At 58.5% G+C, this 19,955-nt stretch overlaps 6 protein-coding genes across 6 annotated transcripts; 3 read left to right on the top strand and 3 right to left on the bottom strand.

Annotated features, from left to right (window-relative positions):
• The first annotated feature begins 4,236 nt into the window (after positions 1-4,236).
• KVR01_004052 (uncharacterized protein) lies at positions 4,237-5,843 on the top strand. The gene has a single exon (XM_044794653.1). It carries the CDS (start codon positions 5,033-5,035, stop codon positions 5,480-5,482), a length of 450 nt encoding a protein of 149 aa, XP_044646216.1. The 5' UTR covers positions 4,237-5,032; the 3' UTR covers positions 5,483-5,843.
• A 71-nt stretch (positions 5,844-5,914) lies between these two features.
• Positions 5,915-9,644, bottom strand: KVR01_004278 (chaperonin-containing T-complex subunit CCT8). Its single transcript, XM_044790860.1, has 4 exons — positions 9,289-9,644; positions 7,758-9,150; positions 7,523-7,696; positions 5,915-7,463 (listed from the first exon to the last, which is right to left on the bottom strand). The coding sequence occupies exons 1-4, from the start codon at positions 9,345-9,347 to the stop codon at positions 7,446-7,448; spliced, it is 1,644 nt and encodes a 547-aa protein (XP_044646442.1). The 5' UTR covers positions 9,348-9,644; the 3' UTR covers positions 5,915-7,445.
• A 393-nt stretch (positions 9,645-10,037) lies between these two features.
• KVR01_004557 (uncharacterized protein) lies at positions 10,038-14,707 on the bottom strand. Its single transcript, XM_044793850.1, has 2 exons — positions 13,031-14,707; positions 10,038-12,956 (listed from the first exon to the last, which is right to left on the bottom strand). Exons 1-2 carry the CDS (start codon positions 14,526-14,528, stop codon positions 12,883-12,885), a joined length of 1,572 nt encoding a protein of 523 aa, XP_044646721.1. The 5' UTR covers positions 14,529-14,707; the 3' UTR covers positions 10,038-12,882.
• KVR01_004647 (uncharacterized protein) lies at positions 10,042-11,350 on the top strand (the record flags this gene model as incomplete). Its single annotated transcript, XM_044787516.1, has 3 exons — positions 10,042-10,060; positions 10,323-10,561; positions 10,703-11,350. 3 exons carry the CDS (start codon positions 10,042-10,044, stop codon positions 11,348-11,350), a joined length of 906 nt encoding a protein of 301 aa, XP_044646811.1.
• A 205-nt stretch (positions 14,708-14,912) lies between the features above and the next one.
• On the bottom strand, positions 14,913-17,370 carry KVR01_004055 (uncharacterized protein). The gene is made up of 6 exons (XM_044791079.1): positions 16,840-17,370; positions 16,641-16,784; positions 16,449-16,552; positions 16,144-16,385; positions 15,493-16,070; positions 14,913-15,435 (listed from the first exon to the last, which is right to left on the bottom strand). The coding sequence occupies exons 1-6, from the start codon at positions 16,892-16,894 to the stop codon at positions 15,272-15,274; spliced, it is 1,287 nt and encodes a 428-aa protein (XP_044646219.1). The 5' UTR covers positions 16,895-17,370; the 3' UTR covers positions 14,913-15,271.
• KVR01_004135 (uncharacterized protein) lies at positions 17,352-19,862 on the top strand. Its single transcript, XM_044783032.1, has 5 exons — positions 17,352-17,709; positions 17,778-17,796; positions 18,120-18,141; positions 18,392-18,535; positions 18,650-19,862. The coding sequence occupies exons 1-5, from the start codon at positions 17,524-17,526 to the stop codon at positions 18,732-18,734; spliced, it is 456 nt and encodes a 151-aa protein (XP_044646299.1). The 5' UTR covers positions 17,352-17,523; the 3' UTR covers positions 18,735-19,862.
• The last annotated feature ends 93 nt before the right edge of the window (positions 19,863-19,955 follow it).

Here is a 19,955-nt window from a genome sequence, read left to right as displayed (position 1 = left end):
TACACGGCAACGGGCAGCAGAGAGGCCAAGTTGCTTCTTAGCCGGCATAAGCTCACTTCACGCTTCTGCAACCACCCCTGCACCCGAAATCTACACCACCAGGCCACCTGCAGGCCTCGTCGCCGTCTGTCACTCCTGTCACTCTCTTGCTTTGCTGCATGGATCATGGTCCCTGGCTCAACACTCAACACTCGGTACAAACTCACTACCATGTGCTAGACATGTACTCCGTACGGGGTACTGTCACTGCAGCTTGGAAAGCGCAAAAACCAAGTCGAGTCGCAATTCCCCACCGCACCGTGCCTGTCACCTGCAGCTCCCGACCCATCTCGACCGCTGGTACGCCTGGGGACGGCATTTTATTTTGCGACGACTCACTGCTTCCCAAGAGGAGTAAAGGCCTGTAAGTAGTGCATCGCCGCTATGATTGTCACAAGCAGCTCTTTCCGCCGGAAAACCCCTCGGGTTCCTCGCAGGATCCCGAATGTCTCCAGTTGGAGCTCGCTGTCCCAGCTGTGGTTGGGTACTCCTCCTGCGAAACCCTGCATGCCTTGCACAACTCCCGCGCAGCGTTGCATAGAATAGGACTTGCCTAGCCGAATCGACCATCTGGCCCGGCCTTGGTCGCCCCCGGCCTGTCTGCTAGGAGTCAGGGTCTCTATCTTGTCGAGTAATACCGCATGGAATTACGAAACAACTTCACCGGTGCTGTGGTCAATGGTCTATGGTTCTGCTGCAGGGGCAGCACCAGCTCTAATGGCACCAGCTATACGGCCCACTCGCATTGAAGGCCATGCGATGGCTTCAAGGCTAAGAACGAGACGGGCACACAGGCGGGCAGGCGGGCAGACTCGTGCCAGAGTGCCATCAACCAATCACCCGTCACAATACCAGACTGGGTTCAAGGCTGGATGATCGCCACGGTTGAGACGACGGGAGGGGCCTTGGGGCCTACAAGGCTTGAATTAGAATGCGGCGAAATGTCTCTGCCAGTCTGCTAGCACCGCACTTCCACCCACCAAGGCACTAGTTGCGCGCGTTGTTGCCGATCTCATCTCACAATCGTCGCGGCCAGTCCCATAAACTGGGGACAGTCGGAGACTTTAGATGCAGCCCGTCGTAGACCAGTCGCAGCCTCGCCGCGAAATCCAGCCGGGAACACATCGCTAGCCCAGGCAGCCTGGCCAATGAACAGCTCGACAGCTCTCGCTGAGGCAGCTGACGCTAAACCTCCGGGTGCGCGGCCGCGTCCCACCCTCCCTGGGAAGCTTGCCTTGGGGAAAGCCTGGATGTTCCCTTAGGCTGGGTCATGCGAGTTGAGATCGAGCACGTGGCAGCAAGACAGAACCCTTCCCTCCTGGGGGCATGCTCGGCTGAATGATGCCTCCTGGCTGCCGGCAAGTCGAAGCCGCGGCCCAGGGTGATACACCAGCGTCCGGGCCCCCGGCTTCCAAGCCTTGAGCGACTGCTTGGGTATGTCGGGCATGTATAAGGCGGCAGGCTGGGACGGGTCTTTCCAGGCTCGTTGCTGCCCTCGTTGCTGCCTCGTCCTTGGAATCGATCAGGGAGCACCCAGCCTCAGCTACGAGTCCAAATGGAATCTTGACGAGTGCACAGACAGCGGATGCACGATGAGCTCAATTGTTTGTCCTGCCGGCCTGCTCAGCTGGGGAATGCACACTGCCGTAGTTGCTTGGACCCTGTTCGGCTATGCGCGAGCACACCCTCTCTCTGCCTGATCAATAGAACGATTTGAGTTATTGGACAAGCGTCTAATTTGACTCGATGTGGGTACTTGAGATCCTGATGTGGTATCCTGCGGTCGACATCTTGGCCCGAGCTGGGCACCCGCGGACTATGAGCACAGAGGCGAGCTGTTCTGCGTGCGAACTTCATCTTCCAGTTGAAAATCCTCCCGGCCGAGCAATTACGATAGTGACCCATCAGAAGCTGCTGGGGAAATGAGAGCGTGACAAGCCCGGCAGGGAGGAACAATAGCAGCTGTTATACGGCGTGGGCAGCGAGAGCGTGCTCCGCACACCGATGAAACACCTGCATACAACCGTTGGTCCAGCTCCGTGTGGATCCTTATTGGATCGCAACTATTGAATTCCTTGGATATTCCCACACACCCGTCCATCCGGGGCATTACTATGTATGTCTCATGCCATCGATGGACCAACCGCTGGCGTGGCCTCGCCTTCCCACCTCGTCGTCGTTGCTCGATCGGGAAACCAAATAAAACTACCCGACTGGGTCATTGGAAAGGGAACCGATGTACAACAGGCTTTACGAGATCGCCCACCGCGGGCAATCTCGTTTCTGGCCGTAACAGGCGGGCGGAGCAGAGGTTATTGCGGAGCAGGCTCGACGCTTTTGGCGGAGCACCTGCCGAGACTGCTTGTACGCCCACTAGAATGAGTCGAGGCGATCCGATTCATCATTTTCACGTGGACCACGGTCCCCATTCATGTAGACCCTGAAGATGCGCCCGAGCGCGAGATGGCTACTTGACGACTTCGGCCACCCAGGAGCCAAAGGCTGGGCTCCTTGATTTAGACTTTGGCAACGACGTGCCAATGACGAGAATCAGGTGGCTCTGGCAGGTTGAACCGTGGTCACGCTTGAAGAGGTACTTCTACTGACGGGGCCAACGGCAAGGCAATCCGGCAGGACTGCTGTTACATTTCTGCCTGCTTTTGGCATCCACCCACGATGATTTCGTATCAGTCAAAATTTGTACAAGGAAGTCGGGGGATTCAAGACGCAGCCAATGTCAAAAAACTTCCAATTCAGGACATCAATGTGATAAACAAACAAGTCCAGACGCGTCTTCACGAGTAAGTAAATTTGGCATCTCTCTTCCGAACCACGGTCCGGTGAAGGCCGGGCTTCTATTTCCGTTAAGCCAAGCCAAGCGCTCCCCCCACCGGCGCCATGCGATTGAAGGCCGCAGCGGCGGTCGGGCGAACCCAAGCACACGATCGCATCACCCAGAACAAGTCAAGAAGAATGCACTCTCGCTCATCATGCACATGGGGTCACCGAGGAAGGACCGTCCAAGGACCGTCCAGTCCAACCTTCACGTCCTCGCCAAATCCGGTTCAGGGTCTGGGCGGTCACCATCAAGCAGGTCCATGGCATTTCCATCCAGGTGCACACATCCCCTGAATTGAGAACTCGCTTAGGATTCTCCACCCCCCACGACCTCGCCCGTGCTCGGCCAAGCCGTGGAGAATAGCCCAGATCAGAGCCGCATAATCACCATGAGCATCATCATCGCCGCCACCACGTACGCTCTCTCGTCAAAACAGGGCAGCGCTTCTTGTGCCAATATGGAATGTCCGGACGTGGCAGCGATCGACGCCCACCTGGACTTTCGGATGATGATGGACACCACTTCACATGCCACTGCGGCTGAACGCCCAGGCTTGCAGGGACAGACCACTGCCTGTTGTAGAACCTCATTGTAGGGTCCAGCCCACAAAATCTGACAAGCGGCCTCCCGGGTGTCGTGATCTTGTCTATTCCTTGCCTTCTCTGGATAGTGGGGTGAGAGCGAAAGATTGGCTCGGGCTTCGAAGATCCCAAGGGTCGCAATTGGGTCATCTCTCGCTCGCTTCTTCCCATGGGACTTGGAAGAGCCGCAAGCGCGCCCAATCCGCACAAGTGAGAGGTCCGTGTGGAAACAACTTGCCTGCCTGGGTACTCTAGCCTGCACATCGTAACCTACTGTCTCGTGTAGACTGGTGGTTGGAACTCAAGTCTGCCGACCGGCTAACTGACTGGCTGTTCATGCCAGATTGTCTTTCTCTAGGAGGGGACCCTTCATCTGCGACCAAACCTTAGGCGTCGTTGCCCAACGTCGTGCACGGGACGATACTTTTCTCTGAGCGCTCCCGTCCGTTCCGCGGAGCAAGCGGGCCATGCATATCTGCGAGACAGGGAGAGAGTGCTGACCATGGCCGCCCCCATCGTCAGCATCGTCATCGTCATGGCCACCGCCGCAACCATCTGCCATGGTGAAAACATTCGTCCAAGGCATTTCCCCCTACCCCGGCCCAGACTGTGAGATTCAATGTCGACACCTTCATCGATACTACCGCACTGGCTCCTCAGGCCCAACGCTGAGCTCACCCAACCCAGCTTGGCTGCAGGACCGCTCGGCTCGTCCAGCAGGGCCAGGAGAGGACTTGACACTCCCGGCTCCGGCGCCCGTGCAGTGACATTCCTCCCTCCCGGTGTGACTCTCTAGCCTTTTCACAGCCGCTCTGTCACCTTGACGCTTCGCCGGGGTGTCCGGGGACCCGGGCGGGGCTCGACCAGGCTGATGAGGGTGAGTAGGGGAACAGGGCTGGGTTGATGCGATGCGTTGGGCATGGCCCTGCAGGCTTTGTTTCTGGCTGCCGTCTCTGTCCTGTCCCTTGTCCCTCAGCTGCGACTCTTAACGAGCCATCATAATGGCTGGCTCCCGGGTTGCCAAACTACCCATGCAGCGCTGAAATATGTGCGTCAGACATGCAGCATAAGCGAGGTCGTCAGCCGTGAGGCGGGAAACGCGCGGCTGCTGCGTCTCGTGATCGCGTGAGGGCTCCTGCAGTGACGTCGAGAGTCGCTGTCTCACAGCTAGCAAAGGCTGGCAGGCTGGCAGGCTGCAGGTGGCACCAGGCCTCCCACAGCAGGGTAGAACACGGGCCCTTGCGTGGGAGCGGATTCGGACACGGCTGATGGTTGTGTCAAGCAGCTCTCCGGAATCCTCGGTGCTAATGAGGACGATTCGGTCGCTCTTGACCAATGGCGACTGGGCCTGGACCTGCGTTGACATCGCCCTTGGAAATACAAGGTGATTCGCAGGAAGCACTTACACCGTAGGCCTGGCATTGCAAGACATGCTCGGGCCAGGGCAGCAAATCACCCATGCCACTTCTCCCACCCCAAGTGTTTGGCGATGCTTCTAAATGACATCAACAACCGCAATTTCTCCAGCGTGTGACCCAGGAGTAGGCAGGCCAAATCAAGGCGCGGAGTCGCCATGAGGCCCGTCTCCGCCCGCACCCTGACGATGACAAATGGCAAAGCAATGGCAAAACCAAACGAGCATAGTCATAAAACACCTATGCCGAAGACATTCCATAACAAAGCCCACATGAACCCTGCGTTTCAAAACAATCAGGCCCGTCGACAGGTCAACGATCAGCCGAGGAAAATCCACAAGGTGGGACGAAGAGACATCCGACGTCTCGACTCCTGCCCGCCCGTCATTCTCTGGGCCCGCCTTTTCCTTCTTTCTTTTTCTTCTTCTGCTCCCGTCTGTCGCGCCACCCGGGTGGGAAAGCGACGAACGGGTCGGCCGCACCGTGGGTTCCCAAAACGACTGCCCGGCCTCGCATGGCACCACCAGCCTGGGGCCAGCGGGTACAAGCTTCTATCACAGCCTGGGCCGGTGCGTTTCACGGCGGTCCCGGGGCCCTGTCAAAGTTGACAGAAGGGACGGACGGGCGGACGGACGAACAGGTCGAGCCCCCCAAAGGGATCGGTCGCAACGGGCTGCAGTTCCTACCCAACTATCTGCGAGTTCACATATCACGGCAAGTGTGTGTGTATGTAGTTGGTCAGACAAGTGTCCCACCAGCAATCCTTATAGCCGCCGGCCAGCTGCGGTCTGGGCGGCCGCCCGCCGGCACGTTCTTTTTCTGGCGGGTGCACTCTACGCCAGACTCGGTACGTCATGAACGGGCGTGGCGTGGCGTTTCTTGTCTGTGCGACAGACAGACGGCACGGTTCCTCAAGGATGCTAGGATATACTTGGGAGTTTGTTTTGTTTCTGCCTGTCTGGGCGGCACCCGCCAAACATCACTCATCTCGAGGGGGAGGGTGGGCGTATCTTCTTCCAAGCCAGGGAGGGAAAACGGCCGCCAGGGGTAGTGTTGAAGGTGAGGCAGAATCCTTCTGGGCCTCTCTTTCTCTCCCTCGCGACGTCGCGGGCGGCAAGGTCGCATGTTTGGAGCGCTGAGCCGCACAACGCCGCCGCCGCATTCCGTCATGGTCCTTATTAGCGCCAGGAACATCTGGCGTCCAACGGGGCCGGGGGAGGCCCAAGCGGGGGAGGCGGGATGAGGTCAGATCGATAATGGGATCCTTTGTTTATTTCTCTACTTCCTTTGATCTGTGTCCCATCTTTGCAGTTAGTGGTGGATGGATTGGTGGGAGGGAGGGAGGTGGGCCGGGCTCGGGAACCACAACATCCGCAACATGCCCCTCGGTGTCTGTTTTCAGAGCCTCCCACCCACTCTTGCGGCGCGGGAGGCTTACAACTGTTCGAGACTCAACACAGGCTGGTTGGTGTAACCTGTCTCGGGGGCGAGGCTTGCCGTTGCCGTGCGCCTTTTCGGATCCTCTATCGTCACGCCGGCGAGACAGGATGGACGGGAAGGCGCAGTGCTTGATACGCGGGCTGGCTCCCTCGAGCGGTTGTTGCCTTGCCCTGCCATGCCATCGTTCCATGCCTTGCATTGGGTGCCTGGCTAGGTATCTCGCGACCGTCAGGTGGCAGCAGGATTCTCGCAGCCGCGAGGGTAGCAATCAATCAGTCAATAGTGTCCTGCTGGGGCGAGATAATTCCATCCGGGCCCAGCGAGGGCGAGAACATGGGCAAAGGAGCCAATGGACTGCTTCCTTTTTCATGCGGCGCATATGCTGCGCGACGGACACGGGATCCTCCTGGGGGCCAAAAGTGGGAGAGGAAGGTTACACTATGCTGCATATATGTGCATTCCTCCCCACCGAGAAGGATCCATCTTGCATCGTGGGCAAAAGGTGCCCGCGCCCCCTTGCATGCCTTGCCCTGTCTGCCTGCTTGGCGGGTAGGAAGGAGAAGCGCACAATAGTTCCAAAAATATTGTGTTCTGACCTTGGTTCCATCCTTCCTTTGGGATTTTTGATTGGTCTTCCTGAATTTTCTTCCATGTTGGTTTTTCAACATGTGATAGATTGAGCTCCTTCGGGAAGGGACTTTTGGTGTGCTGCTCATTTCATTCTGGCTCAACTGTGGGACTGATGTGTGGTACGGCGATGAAGGAATAGCTGTTACGATATTGCGGGAATGGACACTAGAGGTTGGAAGGATCATTCTCACGCCCCGGGGGGAGACGAACGACGTTGAGCCGCTCAAAGCCGATAGCTCGTGCAGAGTGCGAAGCAACCGTGTAATCAGTCTGCAAAACGATAACGACGTCCCAGTGGGCAATTGGTTGGCGCATGCATCGTGTTGTGAGAGTCTATTTTCTATGGACACATCCACTATCATCATCAAAGCACAACACGCGACGCATGCCTCGGTAACGCGGTTGGATATCATTTTCCGCATTAAGCCCCATCCCCCCGGGTCTATGCCTTGGTGGATATACAGTCGTTGGTGCCGCCGCCGAATCTCATGTTCTCTACACCTAGTCCTCGTCCCAGTTCTGTAGTGCCATGTTAGTCTCTGGGGCGCATAGTCATGCTGAAGCTGTGGGGTACTCACTGGATTGGGTCCTGGGGGCTTGGGGCCACCGGCTTGCCTCGCCACGATGATCTGGTCCACTGAGAGGACGGTCCTGGCGGCCTCTGTTGCGAGCTTGATCGCCCAGCTCTTGGTGACCATCAGGTCCAGGATGCCGGCATCCTGAGCGTCCAGGATTCCAGTGTCCTCCTCGTTCTACCGCGACTGGTCAGTGAACTGCACACGATTGCAAGGATTGTAAGCCGGCCTTCCTTACCTCGATGTCGACACCAGTAGTCCACTCGTCCTTGCGGCTGTGTGCGGCGTATAGCCTGCTCAACACCTCTGTGGCGTCCAGGCCGGCGCTCTCCGCGATGCTCCTTGGGACGACCTCAAAAGCCTCACCGTACTTCTTGATGGCGTACTGCGCCAGGCCCGGCGTCTTCTCACCGTATGCCTGTAACCTCTCGACGAGCTGGACCTCTGCTGCGCCGGCTCCTGGCACGAGTCTCGCGTCCTTGGTGATGGCCTTGACCACGTTCACGCCGTCGTCCACGGCACGCTCGATGTCGTCGAGGTGGTTCTGGGTGGCCCCGCGGAGCACCAGGGTTGCTGTCCTCGTGACCTCGTCCTCCTGTCTGAACACCGTGACACGGTCGCCGCCAATCTCGAGGGTCTCCACCACGTCGATAGAGCCCATCTCATCCGGCATGGGTGCGCCCAGTCTTGCCAGCGGCGTCGCACCGACGACTCTGCATATTCTCCGGAGGTCGAACTTGCTCAGGATCTTGATGACCAGGATGCCGTAGCGGTTCAGGTAGTGCATGGCCAGCTCTCCGACGGTGGAGCCGGCGATGATGACGCGGATGCCGACGTCGTGGATCTCCTTGACGGCCGCCTCGAGCTGGTCCTCCTCGCCCTTGGTGAAGTCGAGCATCTCCTTGGCGTTGTGCAGCAGGACGGTGCCCTTGGTCTCGGTCTGGCTGATGTCGATGGCGCACGAGTAGACGGCGACCTTTGCCTTTGTTGCCTTCTTGACGGACCCGTTGGGCTCCTTGGGGAAGACCATGCCCTTGACGACGCGGCTCTGCTCCAGGCTGCCGCCCATGATCTTTACCACACGGACGTTGTCGACGCTGAAGTGGGCGGGGTTCTTGGGGAGCACGGCCAGGACGGCCTCGGCGACGAGGTCTGCCAGGAAGTCCTCGCTGCCGTTCTGCTTGCTGGCGATGACGGTCCGGACCGCCTTGCTGAGCTCCTCCTGCGACGTGATGTCGGCGGCCTTGTCGACCTCGAGCTCCTCGAGGGCCTCGAGGGCGAACTTCTGGGCCTTCTCGTAGCCGGTGACGATGTCGGAGGTCTTGAGGCCCATGCGGAGGAGGTCCTCGGCCTTCTTGAGCAGCTCGCCGGCCAGCACGATGACCAGGTTGGTGGCATCGCCCATCTCGGCGTCCTGCTGCTGGCTGGCCATGACCAGCAGCTTGGCGGCGGGGTGGACAACATCGAGTTCGCGGAGGATGGTGGCGGCGTCGGAGGTGAGGATCATCTTCTGCAGGTGGTTGATGACGATCTTGTTGCGACCGTAGGGGCCCAGGGAGGTCTGGACGGTGGAAGCTATGGCGCGGCAGGCGTCGATGTTCCTGAGAACGGCGCCATCCTCAGAGTCGTAGCTGGGGCGTAACAGCACCGGTCAGTATTGCGATATTGCTTGGGGTCTTGGGGGGGTGGTGGGGGCCACTTGATATCATGGACAAGACGCGGAAAGGGGCAATGTGGATGGAGGAGACGAGTGTAGTGGGCGGATTTACTTGTTGTAACCCTGCTTGAAGAGGTTGGCATTTGGCGCGTTGGGGATATTCAGAGACATCTTGACGTGTTGGAATCACAGGCTGGCCCAGAGACAGGCAACACGCTGGGACTCTGAAGTTGGGATGGACGTGTCGAGACTTCGCTCAGTCGGAATTGCCAGCAGGGAGACAGACGGAGGGGTCTGGGGGAGCTCAAGCAAACAAAAATTCGGCCGGCTGCAGGGTGCCAGCGGGACAGGGGACGGCCATGGTGGGGCGAGCTGAGCTCAACTGCTACCGCTACGTGAGAACGTCTATCGACTGGCAAATGGTCAGCGATATTTGGCCCAAGAGTGACAAGACAACATGGGAAGCAAACCTGACCTAGTTTCCTCTCTTAGAGTGAAGCTGTGCATTGAAATATCTAGTCTATATACCAAGGTACCTTGGTGGGCCATGCACCTGCATGTTCCTAAGTTGATGTTCTCTTCACACTGCCTCACAGAGACCTAGGTACCCAGGTACCTGGCCACCTCGCGTGTAGCGCAGTGTAGTTAAGGTACTTGCACAGCCTAGGATGAAGGAGCCAGGTTCACGGCTGTCTGCTTGCCTGGCACGTCTTTCCAAGACCTCATGTCTCCCATCACTCAATCCCAATTAATTACTCTGGGCTATCTTGCCTGCTACGGATCATCAAAACACCATCGTTTTGTTTTCTTCTCATCTCCTGTGAGAACCACTGCAAGCCCCTACCTCGAGTTCACCGTCCTCGCAATGGCTCCAGCATCGTCCTGTAAGTTCGAGCTCTCCACATTTTCTTGTCAGCACCGGTAGCTTTCGCCCTGCGACTGACTCCATCCCCCCATCGTTGCTTCCCTCCGTGGGCGGCTGACCCCATCGCCCCAAATTCCCTTCCATGCCTCGTCCTCCTCGCAGCCCTCTCGCAGCCCTCTCGCAGCCCTCATGCGCCCCGCCAAACGCCTGCAGCTCGTGCTATATTATGGTGTCCAACAAAGCCAAGATGGGTCGAAGAGCTGACAATGCTGATCCCTTAGCCGTGCCGCCGCCTCTGCCTCCCTCCGTGGAGGAGGCCTACCGCCGAAAGTGCCTGCAGCTCAAGCAACGGACCATGGAGGTCGAGGAGGCCAACGATGCCGCACGCCTGCGACTAACCAGACTGCAGCGCCAGGCCGAAAAGCTTCGGATAGAGCGCGCCTTCCTCCTCGAGCAGCTCGCCAAACGAACCAGCGCCAACGTCGAGGATTCTGAAGGCAGCCCGAGCCCACCACCAACCGTACGTGACGGCCCATCACCCTCACCCATACCATCGTCGCTATCCATACGCCCTGCTGGACCCCGGCGACAAAACCCATCATCATCCTCCGCCCGCGTTGGAATTGCTTCATCAGGCGCTGACCTAGACCCGCAACAACAGCCCCAGGAGAAGCCGCTGCGTAGCAAGCGCGGCCACCGAAAGCCTTCTGTCATTGCCAACCTGGACTCCAATGGCCCCCCTCCCACCTTTATCAACCAGGCCATCCAGCCCCCCTCCCCGAGCTCTGACGCATACTCCCACACAAACCCGGAGGCCGGCCAGAAGGACTCCTCCAAGCGCGCTAATGGCGTCGCCAAGCCCCCCAAGAAGCCCAGCACCGCCTTCGACCTCTACTGCCGCGACCAGCGCCCGGCCCTGGCCTCCAAGGGCGACGATGTCAACGTCGACGAGGAGCTCGCCCGCGGCTGGAAGGAGCTCCCCGAGGACAAGCGCGACGAGTACAAGTCCCAGGAGACAAAGGCCGCCTCCAAGTACGAGAAGGACAAGGATGCCTATGCGAAGGACAAGGCAGAGGCCGAAGAGGCCGAAGCCGCCGCAGAAGCTGAAGCAGAAGCTGAGGCTGAAGATGAGGCTGAGGCCGAGGCAGAGGCTGAAGCGGAGGCTGAAGCGGAGGCGGAGGCAGACGCCGAGGCGGAGAAGAGCTCGAAAACAGCAAAGCAGCCACCCGAGTCTCAGGCTGACGAGACGCCTGCCCGAGATGAGGACGTCGAGATGCAGACAGACGATACGCCAGCTGCTGAGGACTAGGAGCATTCACGTACCCCATATCAGTCATATCTGCAGGGTCTCATAGACTCCCATCAGGATCTCATAGACTCCCATCAGGATCTAAGCCCATCCCCATGATACAGGCAGCGGCTACGAGGCCACCTAACGCGACGTCGCTCAACCGGCTACTTGAAACATCGGTATGTCGCTACTGGGCGATGTACAAACGGTCATATAACTGTCAGCCATCCCACAAGCCGGACTGCCAGTCCCGTGCGGACCCCTACACAAGGCGCTCTATATTGCTTCGCAAGACGCCAATGGATGGCACGTCATTACTACAGTCGGCGAATTCGTGCGAAACATTCCACCAGCGATCCACCTAGCAATCACGGAGCACGGCATCCACCCATACACCAGACCATTATAGAAGATGGAACGAGGGAGGAGGTGATCAGGCGAAGACTACAGCACGGACGACCTCATTCACGTTGCCAGGGTTTGTTTTATCTTATTTGGAAGGGTTTCCACTGCCCATCGTAAGCTCGCAAAGGAGCGGCATAGCTTACCATCTCTGGGCGATTTGCTGAGGGGGTCGGGGTGTGAGGTGGTGTTGTAGGTCTCTTGAAATTCCATTTTGGCGTGAATGAGACGTGGCCAACGGGGCGCAAGTTTTGGCCGCACATTCCAGAGACACTTGAAATAAATGCACTGTTATTGATGACGTCGCAAACTGCCACCAACACGATTGTCTCACCTTGCTGCTTTATGAGAACAGCCAGGGCCACGGGGTCGGTTGCCTGAATTGCCTAGACACATGAGGCGTTGAAGACGCTCAATCAACACCATAGATATCACATGTCTCGACCTAACCGGGCATTTTGAGAGACACATGAATTTTCCTAACAGAACAGTGGGATGCAATTGAAGCAAAATGTAGTAGTAGTGCCTGTTGAACCTACCCAACTGCCCCAGAACCAAAAGCACAAGACGCCGATCAACACGGCAAAAGGGGCATCTCCCCGCTCTGTGGGATGTCGCTGCCAAAAAAGAAAAGAGCCGTGAAGCTCTCACCCCCGCCTCTATATACCTGGGCGTGGCCGGTAGGCGCCCCCGTCCCCCCGAGCGAGACTGGCGCCTGCCCTGCCCACCGGCGTGTGCCCACTCGCCCTCGCCCGCCAGGTTTTGCGTTTTCGTGTGTGTCCGCTTGTCCTCCGGCCTCCCCTGTTGACCTATTTGGCGCCGGTGAGGCCTTCTTCTGCACTAACCCCCCCCCCTCCCTTCTGACGCAAACCCCGGTTTCCCGGGGGGTTCGGGTTTGCATCCCAGCTTTGTCTCTCATCAGATGTCCCGTCGTGGTTTGCCCAGGTGTGAAGTCGTTGTGCGGGGGCGGATAGTTGTCCTTGTGGATTTCGCTTATCATGTGATGGATCGTTTCATACCCAGGAGATGTCGTAGCTTTTTCTTTGTGGGGGGTCTCTGGCTTAAATGTGCCTATTTTGAGATTTTTCCATGAGTGTGTGTGTGGGTTTTGACGCTGTTCGCTCTATTCCTATATGATGTAGTCTGGCCTAATCGACCCAATACATGTCTACAACGATGTTTATTGCAGCCACGAGGATCTCGGCGGCGATGAGTACGATGACTAGAGATAAGGTGTCAGTGGACTGATGAATACACTCACCCCGAGAGGGTGGCATGACCCCGGTGCACACTTACCGATCCACTCCAGCTTCTCGCCGTGGCCGTGGCTCAGCTGGTCCTTGAGCACCGCCAGCAGGTCGCCGACGACGTCCATGCGGTCGGTCAGGACCTTGACGCGCTGGTCCATCTCGAGGTACTTGCGCACGGCCTGGTAGACGGGCTCGAGCTGGGGCTCGACCCAGAAGAGCTCGGGGGTGTCGAGGATGGAGCCGCCCAGGTGGATGTTGAGCTTGAGGATGAAGAGCTCGCCGATCTGCATGTGGATCTGCTTGCGGGTGAGGGCGATCTTGCCCGTCAGCGCGATCTCGGTCGGGATGTCCTTGCAGGCGTCGATGGTCGAGTCCATGAGCTCCTCGAACAGCGACGTCTTGGTGCTCTGCGCCAGGGCGTGCGCGATGGCCAGCTTGACCTTGTAGTTGTTCTTGTCCCGCAGCGCGATGAAGTCGTTGTATATCCGCGCCGAGTACTCCCTGGTGTAGTAGAAGTTGAAGTACTCCACCTCGACGTCGTCCGGCGCCAGCTTCTCCAGCTCGAACTTGGCTATCTCCTTGAGGAAGCGCTGTTCCTGCGCGAGGGTCATGCCCCATATCACCGTCACGCCGTACTCGAACAGGAACACCTCCGAGGTGTGCACCTCGATGTCAAAGTCGGCGGCCTCAATCATGGCGCTGTCGTCGCCCCTCTCGGCGGCGAACTCGTCCCGCTGGCTCTCGTACTCGTGGTTCTCCTGCCTCAGGTCGATCAGGTCCTGGGTCACTGGGTATCCCGCCTCCGTGGCCGTGGCCGTGGCATACTCCCCGGTCGAGTGCCTCCTCTCGTATGGGTGTACTGGGTTTGAGTGTATCGTCTGCTGCTGTAGGCCTACCTCGGCCTGCTTGCTGCTGTAACCATACGGAGAATATATGCACTCGTCGATGAGTTTTGGGTTTGCACCCCTCCCCTTGCCCCGCGGGCCCTTGAGGAACCTCATGAGCCCGTCCATGTCGTACTTGTTTGCCGTGCAGTAGGCCGTCACCCGCGGCAGCCGGGTCCTGTCTGCCTTGCCCAGCCGTGCTGCATCGCGGCGGGCGGTGGGGTCCTTGATGCGCGTGAACTGGGCGTAGACGTCGCGGCCGCTCTCCTCGTCGGGCCCGTCCTCGTCGAGCTCGGGGTTGGGGAGCAGCTTGAGCTTCTGCGCGTTCTTTGTCGACCTCTGGGGGCCGATCTTGGCACCGGGCATGACCATGGCCGGGCCGCCTGCGCTGTGCCTCCTCCGCAGCTTGGAGTTGAGGGCACTCAGGACTGGCCCCGACGGCCCAGCCCCTGCCGCCGCCGCCGCCGCCGATGGGCCCGAGGCTGAGGCCGAGGCGGCATGGTCGCCTGGCGAGCTCCGGGGGCGTGATCCGTAGTCTTGGGCTTCGGCCTCGATCGTCCTGGTGACGGGGTTGGGATTGAAGGTCACGCTCCGGCCTGTCTTGGGCCGGCCCTCAGCCACGGGCAGGAGCGGCGACCTCTCTGTTGTTACTGCAGACATTGTGGAGGGACTTGAAAAGCAACGACGTCGTCGCTCGATGTCAATGCTGTGCTGCTTGCTGCCAAGGGTCCGTCGCTTGCATCTGGGGGGGGGGCGGGCAGGCTCAGGATGAGGCCCAGCCTAAAGGGAAGGGCTGTGAAAAGAAGAGAGGCTTGAGGCTTGTGTGCAGTGCCAATGACGTCCACGGGCCGGTCAATAAGGTCGAAATTCAGCAGTAGCGCCAGCAGCCCAATTGAAGTTGACGGCGGCAAATAGTGGGGAAGCTGAATCCCTGCCGTCTGCAGGTCTGACGAACGCCTATAAGGGAACCCCTGCCCTGAATTGTACATGTACGGAGTACTGTACCGGACAAGGAAGTGAACGCCCTGAAGACGGACACCCCTGACTAAATCTTCCTGGATTGATATTCAGACGGGCAGTCAAATACGGTTCAGAGTCGACATGACACAGTAGCACCTGGGAGCACAAAGGATCGGCTCTCGTGGCCCCCGATACAACCAACTCCTCAATTCACATGATGAAATGTCATACCTGGCTGGCGTGACCTGGGATCCGAGCACGGAAGGCCTGTGAACACCGGCATAATTGTATACTAACAGATCGTTCAGTTGAATTGCCGAGTTGTCGATTAAGTTGTACACGACGAGTTGAAGACATCGCTCTCTTCACAACAAAGACCCAAAATACAAGCCGTGACCTCTCGTGACCACTCATCAGTCTGTTCCGTTTGTTCCCTCCGCAAATTATGAGGTCAACACCGACTCAGTCTGGATCTTGAATCCCACTCCGTCCAGCCTGTCCACGAAACCCTGGCCCAGACACGCCGGGGTGAAGACACCACCCCCACCAAGGTCTACATCATCCTCCAGTACCGTCAGGGCGCCGTGCGCAAGGAAAGCCGCAGTCACTTGGAGAGTCAGCGCATTTTTCCGGTGACCAGGGGCGGGACGGAGGCCACACTTACATGCGTACATGCTTCCGAGATAAGTAGTCCGACAAAACGCCTGCTTCCCGACCGGCCCCTCCGTGTCAGGGGCAGCCACGCCGCGGAACTCAATCTCGTCCTTCTGGGACTGCTCCCGGCCCGGGCCGTCGCCCTGCTTGTACACGAGCCGCCTCACCAGCCACCGCAGCGGCGGCAGCAGCGCGAGCAGCAGGCCGGACACGGCGATGCCGTAGTGGACGGCCAGGCCCGACAGCCAGTTGCGCGCCCGCATGTGCTCGCTGAAGTGGAAGTTGGGCCCGTACGCCTCGGAGCCCCTGGCGCTGCCGCCGCCGCCGCCCGCCTGCGAGAGCAGGCCCCACGTCCGCCCGATGGTGGCCCTGTCCGTGTCCGCGGCGAGGAACGTCGTCAGCTGCCCGAGATGCGGCACCGTGCGCAGGCCCGTCAGCTTTGTCCTGAGCGGCAGGCCGTGCTGCGCGGAGGCGGGGTTCGGCACCGGCGAGAGCGCGTAGGGCTTGAACGCGTCGGCTGTCTCCTTGAGCGAGTACGTGTCGAAGAACTCGAGGACGGAGGCTACGGTCCCGCCCGAGGGTGCTGAGCTGCTCCTGGTGTGAGTCGCGGTGGTTCTCCGCCTGCGTGCATGAACAGAAGCAGATGCTGGGGCTCACTCACTTCAGCTTGTGGCAGGACAGGACCACCTCACGTGTCTTGGCTGCGAACTCGGTACGGTTGTGCTTGGCCAGGGCCCAGACGCTCAGGTCCGCCGGGGCGGACTCGACGCCACTCGCCGGGAAGAGCATGCTGCCTGTCTGCTTTGCGACCTTGTCGTACTTTTTGATCATGCGCGCGATGAATGGCACCTCTCCCGTGGCGTCGAAGTAGTGCGTGCCATTCTCGGCACAAGCTTTGAAGGCCTGCGTGGTCAGGTCAGCACCAGCGTCCGTCCCAGGGGTCCTCTGCAGCTCCCGCTCACTTACATGCTCCCCGTGCCGCCCGTACGGTCCGACAGTCGTGATCAAGATGAAGGTCTTCTTAGCCAGTGCGGCCAGGTCACCATCATTGAGGTTGCTTATCTCGATTGCTAGACTCCAAGTCAGCAGATGGAAAAGGGCGGAAGCTTGTGTGTTGAGGGTGTGAACAAGACGTCGCGGAGACTGGGCCCTACGCACCTGGCTGTTGGCGATCCGGGTTCAACAGCTTGAGGTCATCGGCGACCTTCTGCAGCTTGTCGCGGGAGCGGCCAGCAATTGCCCATTTGAGATGTGTGGGCAGGTGCGCTGCGATGTGCTCCGCCGTGTACTTCCCGGTATAGCCTGTGCGATTGTTAGTCGGTGAGATCCTGCATGGGTGGTGACGTTGTCGACAGACCTGTCGCCCCGAAGACCACTATGTCATAGGTCCGCCCGTGCTTCTTGAATCCCATCTTGGGTGCTTGAGACGTGGCAGTGGTGATGTGCCAGACCAGGTGTGAGAGACTGGCGTATATTTGGACAGGTCCTGTGCTTAAGTATCTAGGTAGATCTACTCAGGGATGAACTGACCGAACTGGCAGAGTTGCAATGGAACCGAATCGGAGGACAGATTTACTACACAATCACATCTGAGGGCCACAATGTGCAAAATGAGGGAGGGATCTCTGTGAATTTGTATCTGGCGAGAACGGGCTTGCGGTTTGCGAATACGATTTACAACGCCTCCTGGCCTGCATCCCCATCGAGTTACACTCGGTGATGTCAGGCAACGCGGGACAAGCACAAGGCCGCCCAGCGTGCCTCGGCCCAACGCTGCCTCCGTCTCCTGCCCCGTGTGGGCTGAGGATGCACCTACACGTCCTGCAGCAGATCTGGGAAAGCGAAGGCGAACTGGAAAACATGAAATACGAAAAGGGTTGCCTCCTGGACATCCCGAAGAAAGGTGATGTAGGAGCAATGTGAGCTCACAGTGAGATTCTGGTCTGCAGCCATGTCCCCTGTCGGCGACTCGGCTGGCCCGCCAGGTGGCTGCCGGCCAAGGCCAGCCGGCCGGCCAAACGACGGACCCCACTAGCGCAGAATGGTCCCCCGGTCGCTGCTGCCTCAGGCATTTGCAAATTTTCATAGCACCCACAGAACCGACTTGCACTACCCTAGGAAATTCCGCTACATCAGCCATCAGAAGGAGACTTACGACCTCGTCTTCCGCAAGCCACTTCCCGCACCCACGCAAAGTCGACTTCAAACCTCAGACAAAATGGCCAAGGTAAGCAAGCTGTCTTGATTAAAAAGGATAATTCTTGGTTCGGCCAAGCTAACGCCATGTGATCGCAGCGAACCAAGAAGGTCGGAGGTACGTTTGCGAAATCCCCACGAGATTGCCCTCACAGCCCACAAACGAGCGATGGCCGAGCACCAAGCAAGCAGCAAGCAGCACGCAGCGTCGAACTGGAGACGGGATCGATCAATACGCCAAAATTGTCGACGGACTGTTGAACTGCGGGGGGATGACGTGCGAGGGGGTCAAAAATGAACCCAAGAGACAGGAGACGACTTGGACACTCGCGATGACCTGCAGCCACTGCATTGCTACGACGCTCGACCATCGCTCGCACGACTGTTTCGCCCGTCATCATCACATGGATACCGAATGAAAGGCTGACACATAGCTCGCAGTTACCGGCAAGTACGGTACAAGGTACGAACTGCTCAGTCCCTCCTGAACGGACACCACCATTCCCGCCCATCGCCTCCTGCAACACCCGATGCAACGCATGCCATCCAGCAAAGCACTCGCGATCCATGACCTCCGATTGAGCCGCCTGCTGGCACCGGTCCAACCCGAAGGAGCCCCCATGGATCGAGGGTCTCTGCTGCTGGTATCGCACGGCACGACCGAATTATGGATCTCGCACGTGGTGACGGCCAGCTGACAGTAGTGTTTAAAGATACGGTGCTTCCCTCCGTAAGTCCGTCAAGAAGATGGAAATCACCCAGCACGCCCGCTACGTCTGCACCTTCTGCGGCAAGACCTCCGTCAAGCGTCACTCCGTCGGTATCTGGGACTGCAAGTCTTGCAAGCGCACCGTTGCGTAAGTGAAACCCCCCTCCCCCCCCGATTCCCCACTTCGGACTGTCAACATCACTGGAACACTCCGGGGTGAATGGAGTAAGCAGTTGGGAGATGGGGCTGACATGGACAACAGAGGTGGTGCTTACACCGTTGCCACACCCGCTGCCGCCGCCATGCGATCAACGCTGCGTCGTCTGCGTGAGATCGCTGAGGTGTAAGAAGGTGGTTTCGCGAGCAACGACGAGGGACAGGGTGGAAGGTGTTTCATGGCTTTGCTTTTCATCACATTTCCGGGTGTTAGGGAACAAAAGGTCTTCTCTCAGCAAAGAGTTACACGAGCATCGACCACGGTTGTGAGGATGGCCTCGGAACGGAATCTGGAACGAGGCACAGGGATCAGATAATGACAATCGATTCCCGATCATGAACAATTCTCCTGCCCTGCCCTGCCCTGCCCTGCTGGACCCGCCGAGCCCGGGAGTTTGATGGAGGAGCATGGGACGATACAGCCGACCGGCTTTGCAATGGCTGTACGAACTGGAGCTTGATTGTACCGGTCACTCAGACCGGGTTAGCGGTTGGGCAAGAGGGAGGCTGTACACAAATGCCTGTGCCCCCCGAAAGAAGACCGCGATCGGCCTAACCAAATGAAGCACGAGAGGTTGAAGAACCGCCATTCTCTGTTCTGTTCCGTGTCGCTCTTTGCCTTGCCTCTTTGCTGCAGGCCAGGCCAGGCCAGGCCAGGTACATGTAGCCGCCTCGCCTCGCCCTTGTCTGATGGTATGCCTGGCTGCCTGCCCGCCCTGGAAACTGCGAGCAGATTCTGCAAACGCAATTGCAGATGACCCCCACCCACCGGTGCCTAGTGAGTAACAAGGTAGTTTGTAAACCTCCAAAGATGCGCTGGCGGAGAGAGAGAAGTCCACCCTTTCTCTCCGCCTTTACTGTGTCTGAGTTGTGACCGGCCGATATATGTCAAGTGTGTGTGTGTGTGTGTGTGTGAGAGAGAGAGAGAGTATGTCACGGGGGCCGGTCATCCTATTTCATCAAAAGCAACGGCGCTGGTGAGTGTCTGCGTAATCAACACATATGTGTACGCATGTGCATGTGTGCGTGCGTGCGTGCGTGCGTGCGCGGGCAGGGCGACGGCAGGACATCCTCATGGGTTTTGGGTTCGGGCGTTATCCCCGTTGTGAATCACGTCCCGGTCCGAAAATATACACAGTCTGCTATTCTCGTATCCACAATTGAAACGAAACGGTGGTGTATAGTGAGTGGTAGATAATGGCATAGGGGCTCCTCACACCTTTGTGAAGAGTGAGTGCAGACGTGGCTATTCTGAGCAGAAACGTGGACAGACGGGCGTCTAGGCTGCTTGTGGTGGTGACGAACATGCAGGTTGCCTGCGATAAGAGCAGCCGGACTGAAGGGTTCAAAGG

The sequence above is a fragment of the Diaporthe batatas genome, assembly GCF_019321695.1.
Source record: "Diaporthe batatas strain CRI 302-4 chromosome Unknown Contig00004, whole genome shotgun sequence".
NCBI classification, from domain to species: Eukaryota; Fungi; Ascomycota; class Sordariomycetes; order Diaporthales; family Diaporthaceae; genus Diaporthe; species Diaporthe batatas.
This window is presented reverse-complemented; position numbering and strand designations above follow the sequence as displayed.

Excerpts from the sequence above, each read along its gene's own strand:
- KVR01_004052 (XM_044794653.1), top strand. The coding sequence starts at position 5,033 with ATGAGGCCCGTCTCCGCCCGCACCCTGACGATGACAAATGGCAAAGCA.
- KVR01_004278 (XM_044790860.1), bottom strand. The coding sequence starts at position 9,347 with ATGTCTCTGAATATCCCCAACGCGCCAAATGCCAACCTCTTCAAGCAG. Across the intron at positions 9,151-9,288 it reads TTCAAGCAGGGTTACAACAA|CTACGACTCTGAGGATGGCG; the intron begins GTAAATCCGCCC and ends GTTACGCCCCAG. Across the intron at positions 7,697-7,757 it reads CTACTGGTGTCGACATCGAG|AACGAGGAGGACACTGGAAT; the intron begins GTAAGGAAGGCC and ends CAGTCGCGGTAG.
- KVR01_004557 (XM_044793850.1), bottom strand. The coding sequence starts at position 14,528 with ATGTCTGCAGTAACAACAGAGAGGTCGCCGCTCCTGCCCGTGGCTGAG. Across the intron at positions 12,957-13,030 it reads CGAGAAGCTGGAGTGGATCG|TCATCGTACTCATCGCCGCC; the intron begins GTAAGTGTGCAC and ends CCTTATCTCTAG.
- KVR01_004055 (XM_044791079.1), bottom strand. The coding sequence starts at position 16,894 with ATGGGATTCAAGAAGCACGGGCGGACCTATGACATAGTGGTCTTCGGG. Across the intron at positions 16,553-16,640 it reads CCCGGATCGCCAACAGCCAG|CAATCGAGATAAGCAACCTC; the intron begins GTGCGTAGGGCC and ends CTTGGAGTCTAG. Across the intron at positions 16,386-16,448 it reads ACGGGCGGCACGGGGAGCAT|GCCTTCAAAGCTTGTGCCGA; the intron begins GTAAGTGAGCGG and ends CTGACCACGCAG.
- KVR01_004135 (XM_044783032.1), top strand. The coding sequence starts at position 17,524 with ATGGTCCCCCGGTCGCTGCTGCCTCAGGCATTTGCAAATTTTCATAGC. Across the intron at positions 18,142-18,391 it reads ACCGGCAAGTACGGTACAAG|ATACGGTGCTTCCCTCCGTA; the intron begins GTACGAACTGCT and ends TAGTGTTTAAAG. Across the intron at positions 18,536-18,649 it reads TCTTGCAAGCGCACCGTTGC|AGGTGGTGCTTACACCGTTG; the intron begins GTAAGTGAAACC and ends CATGGACAACAG.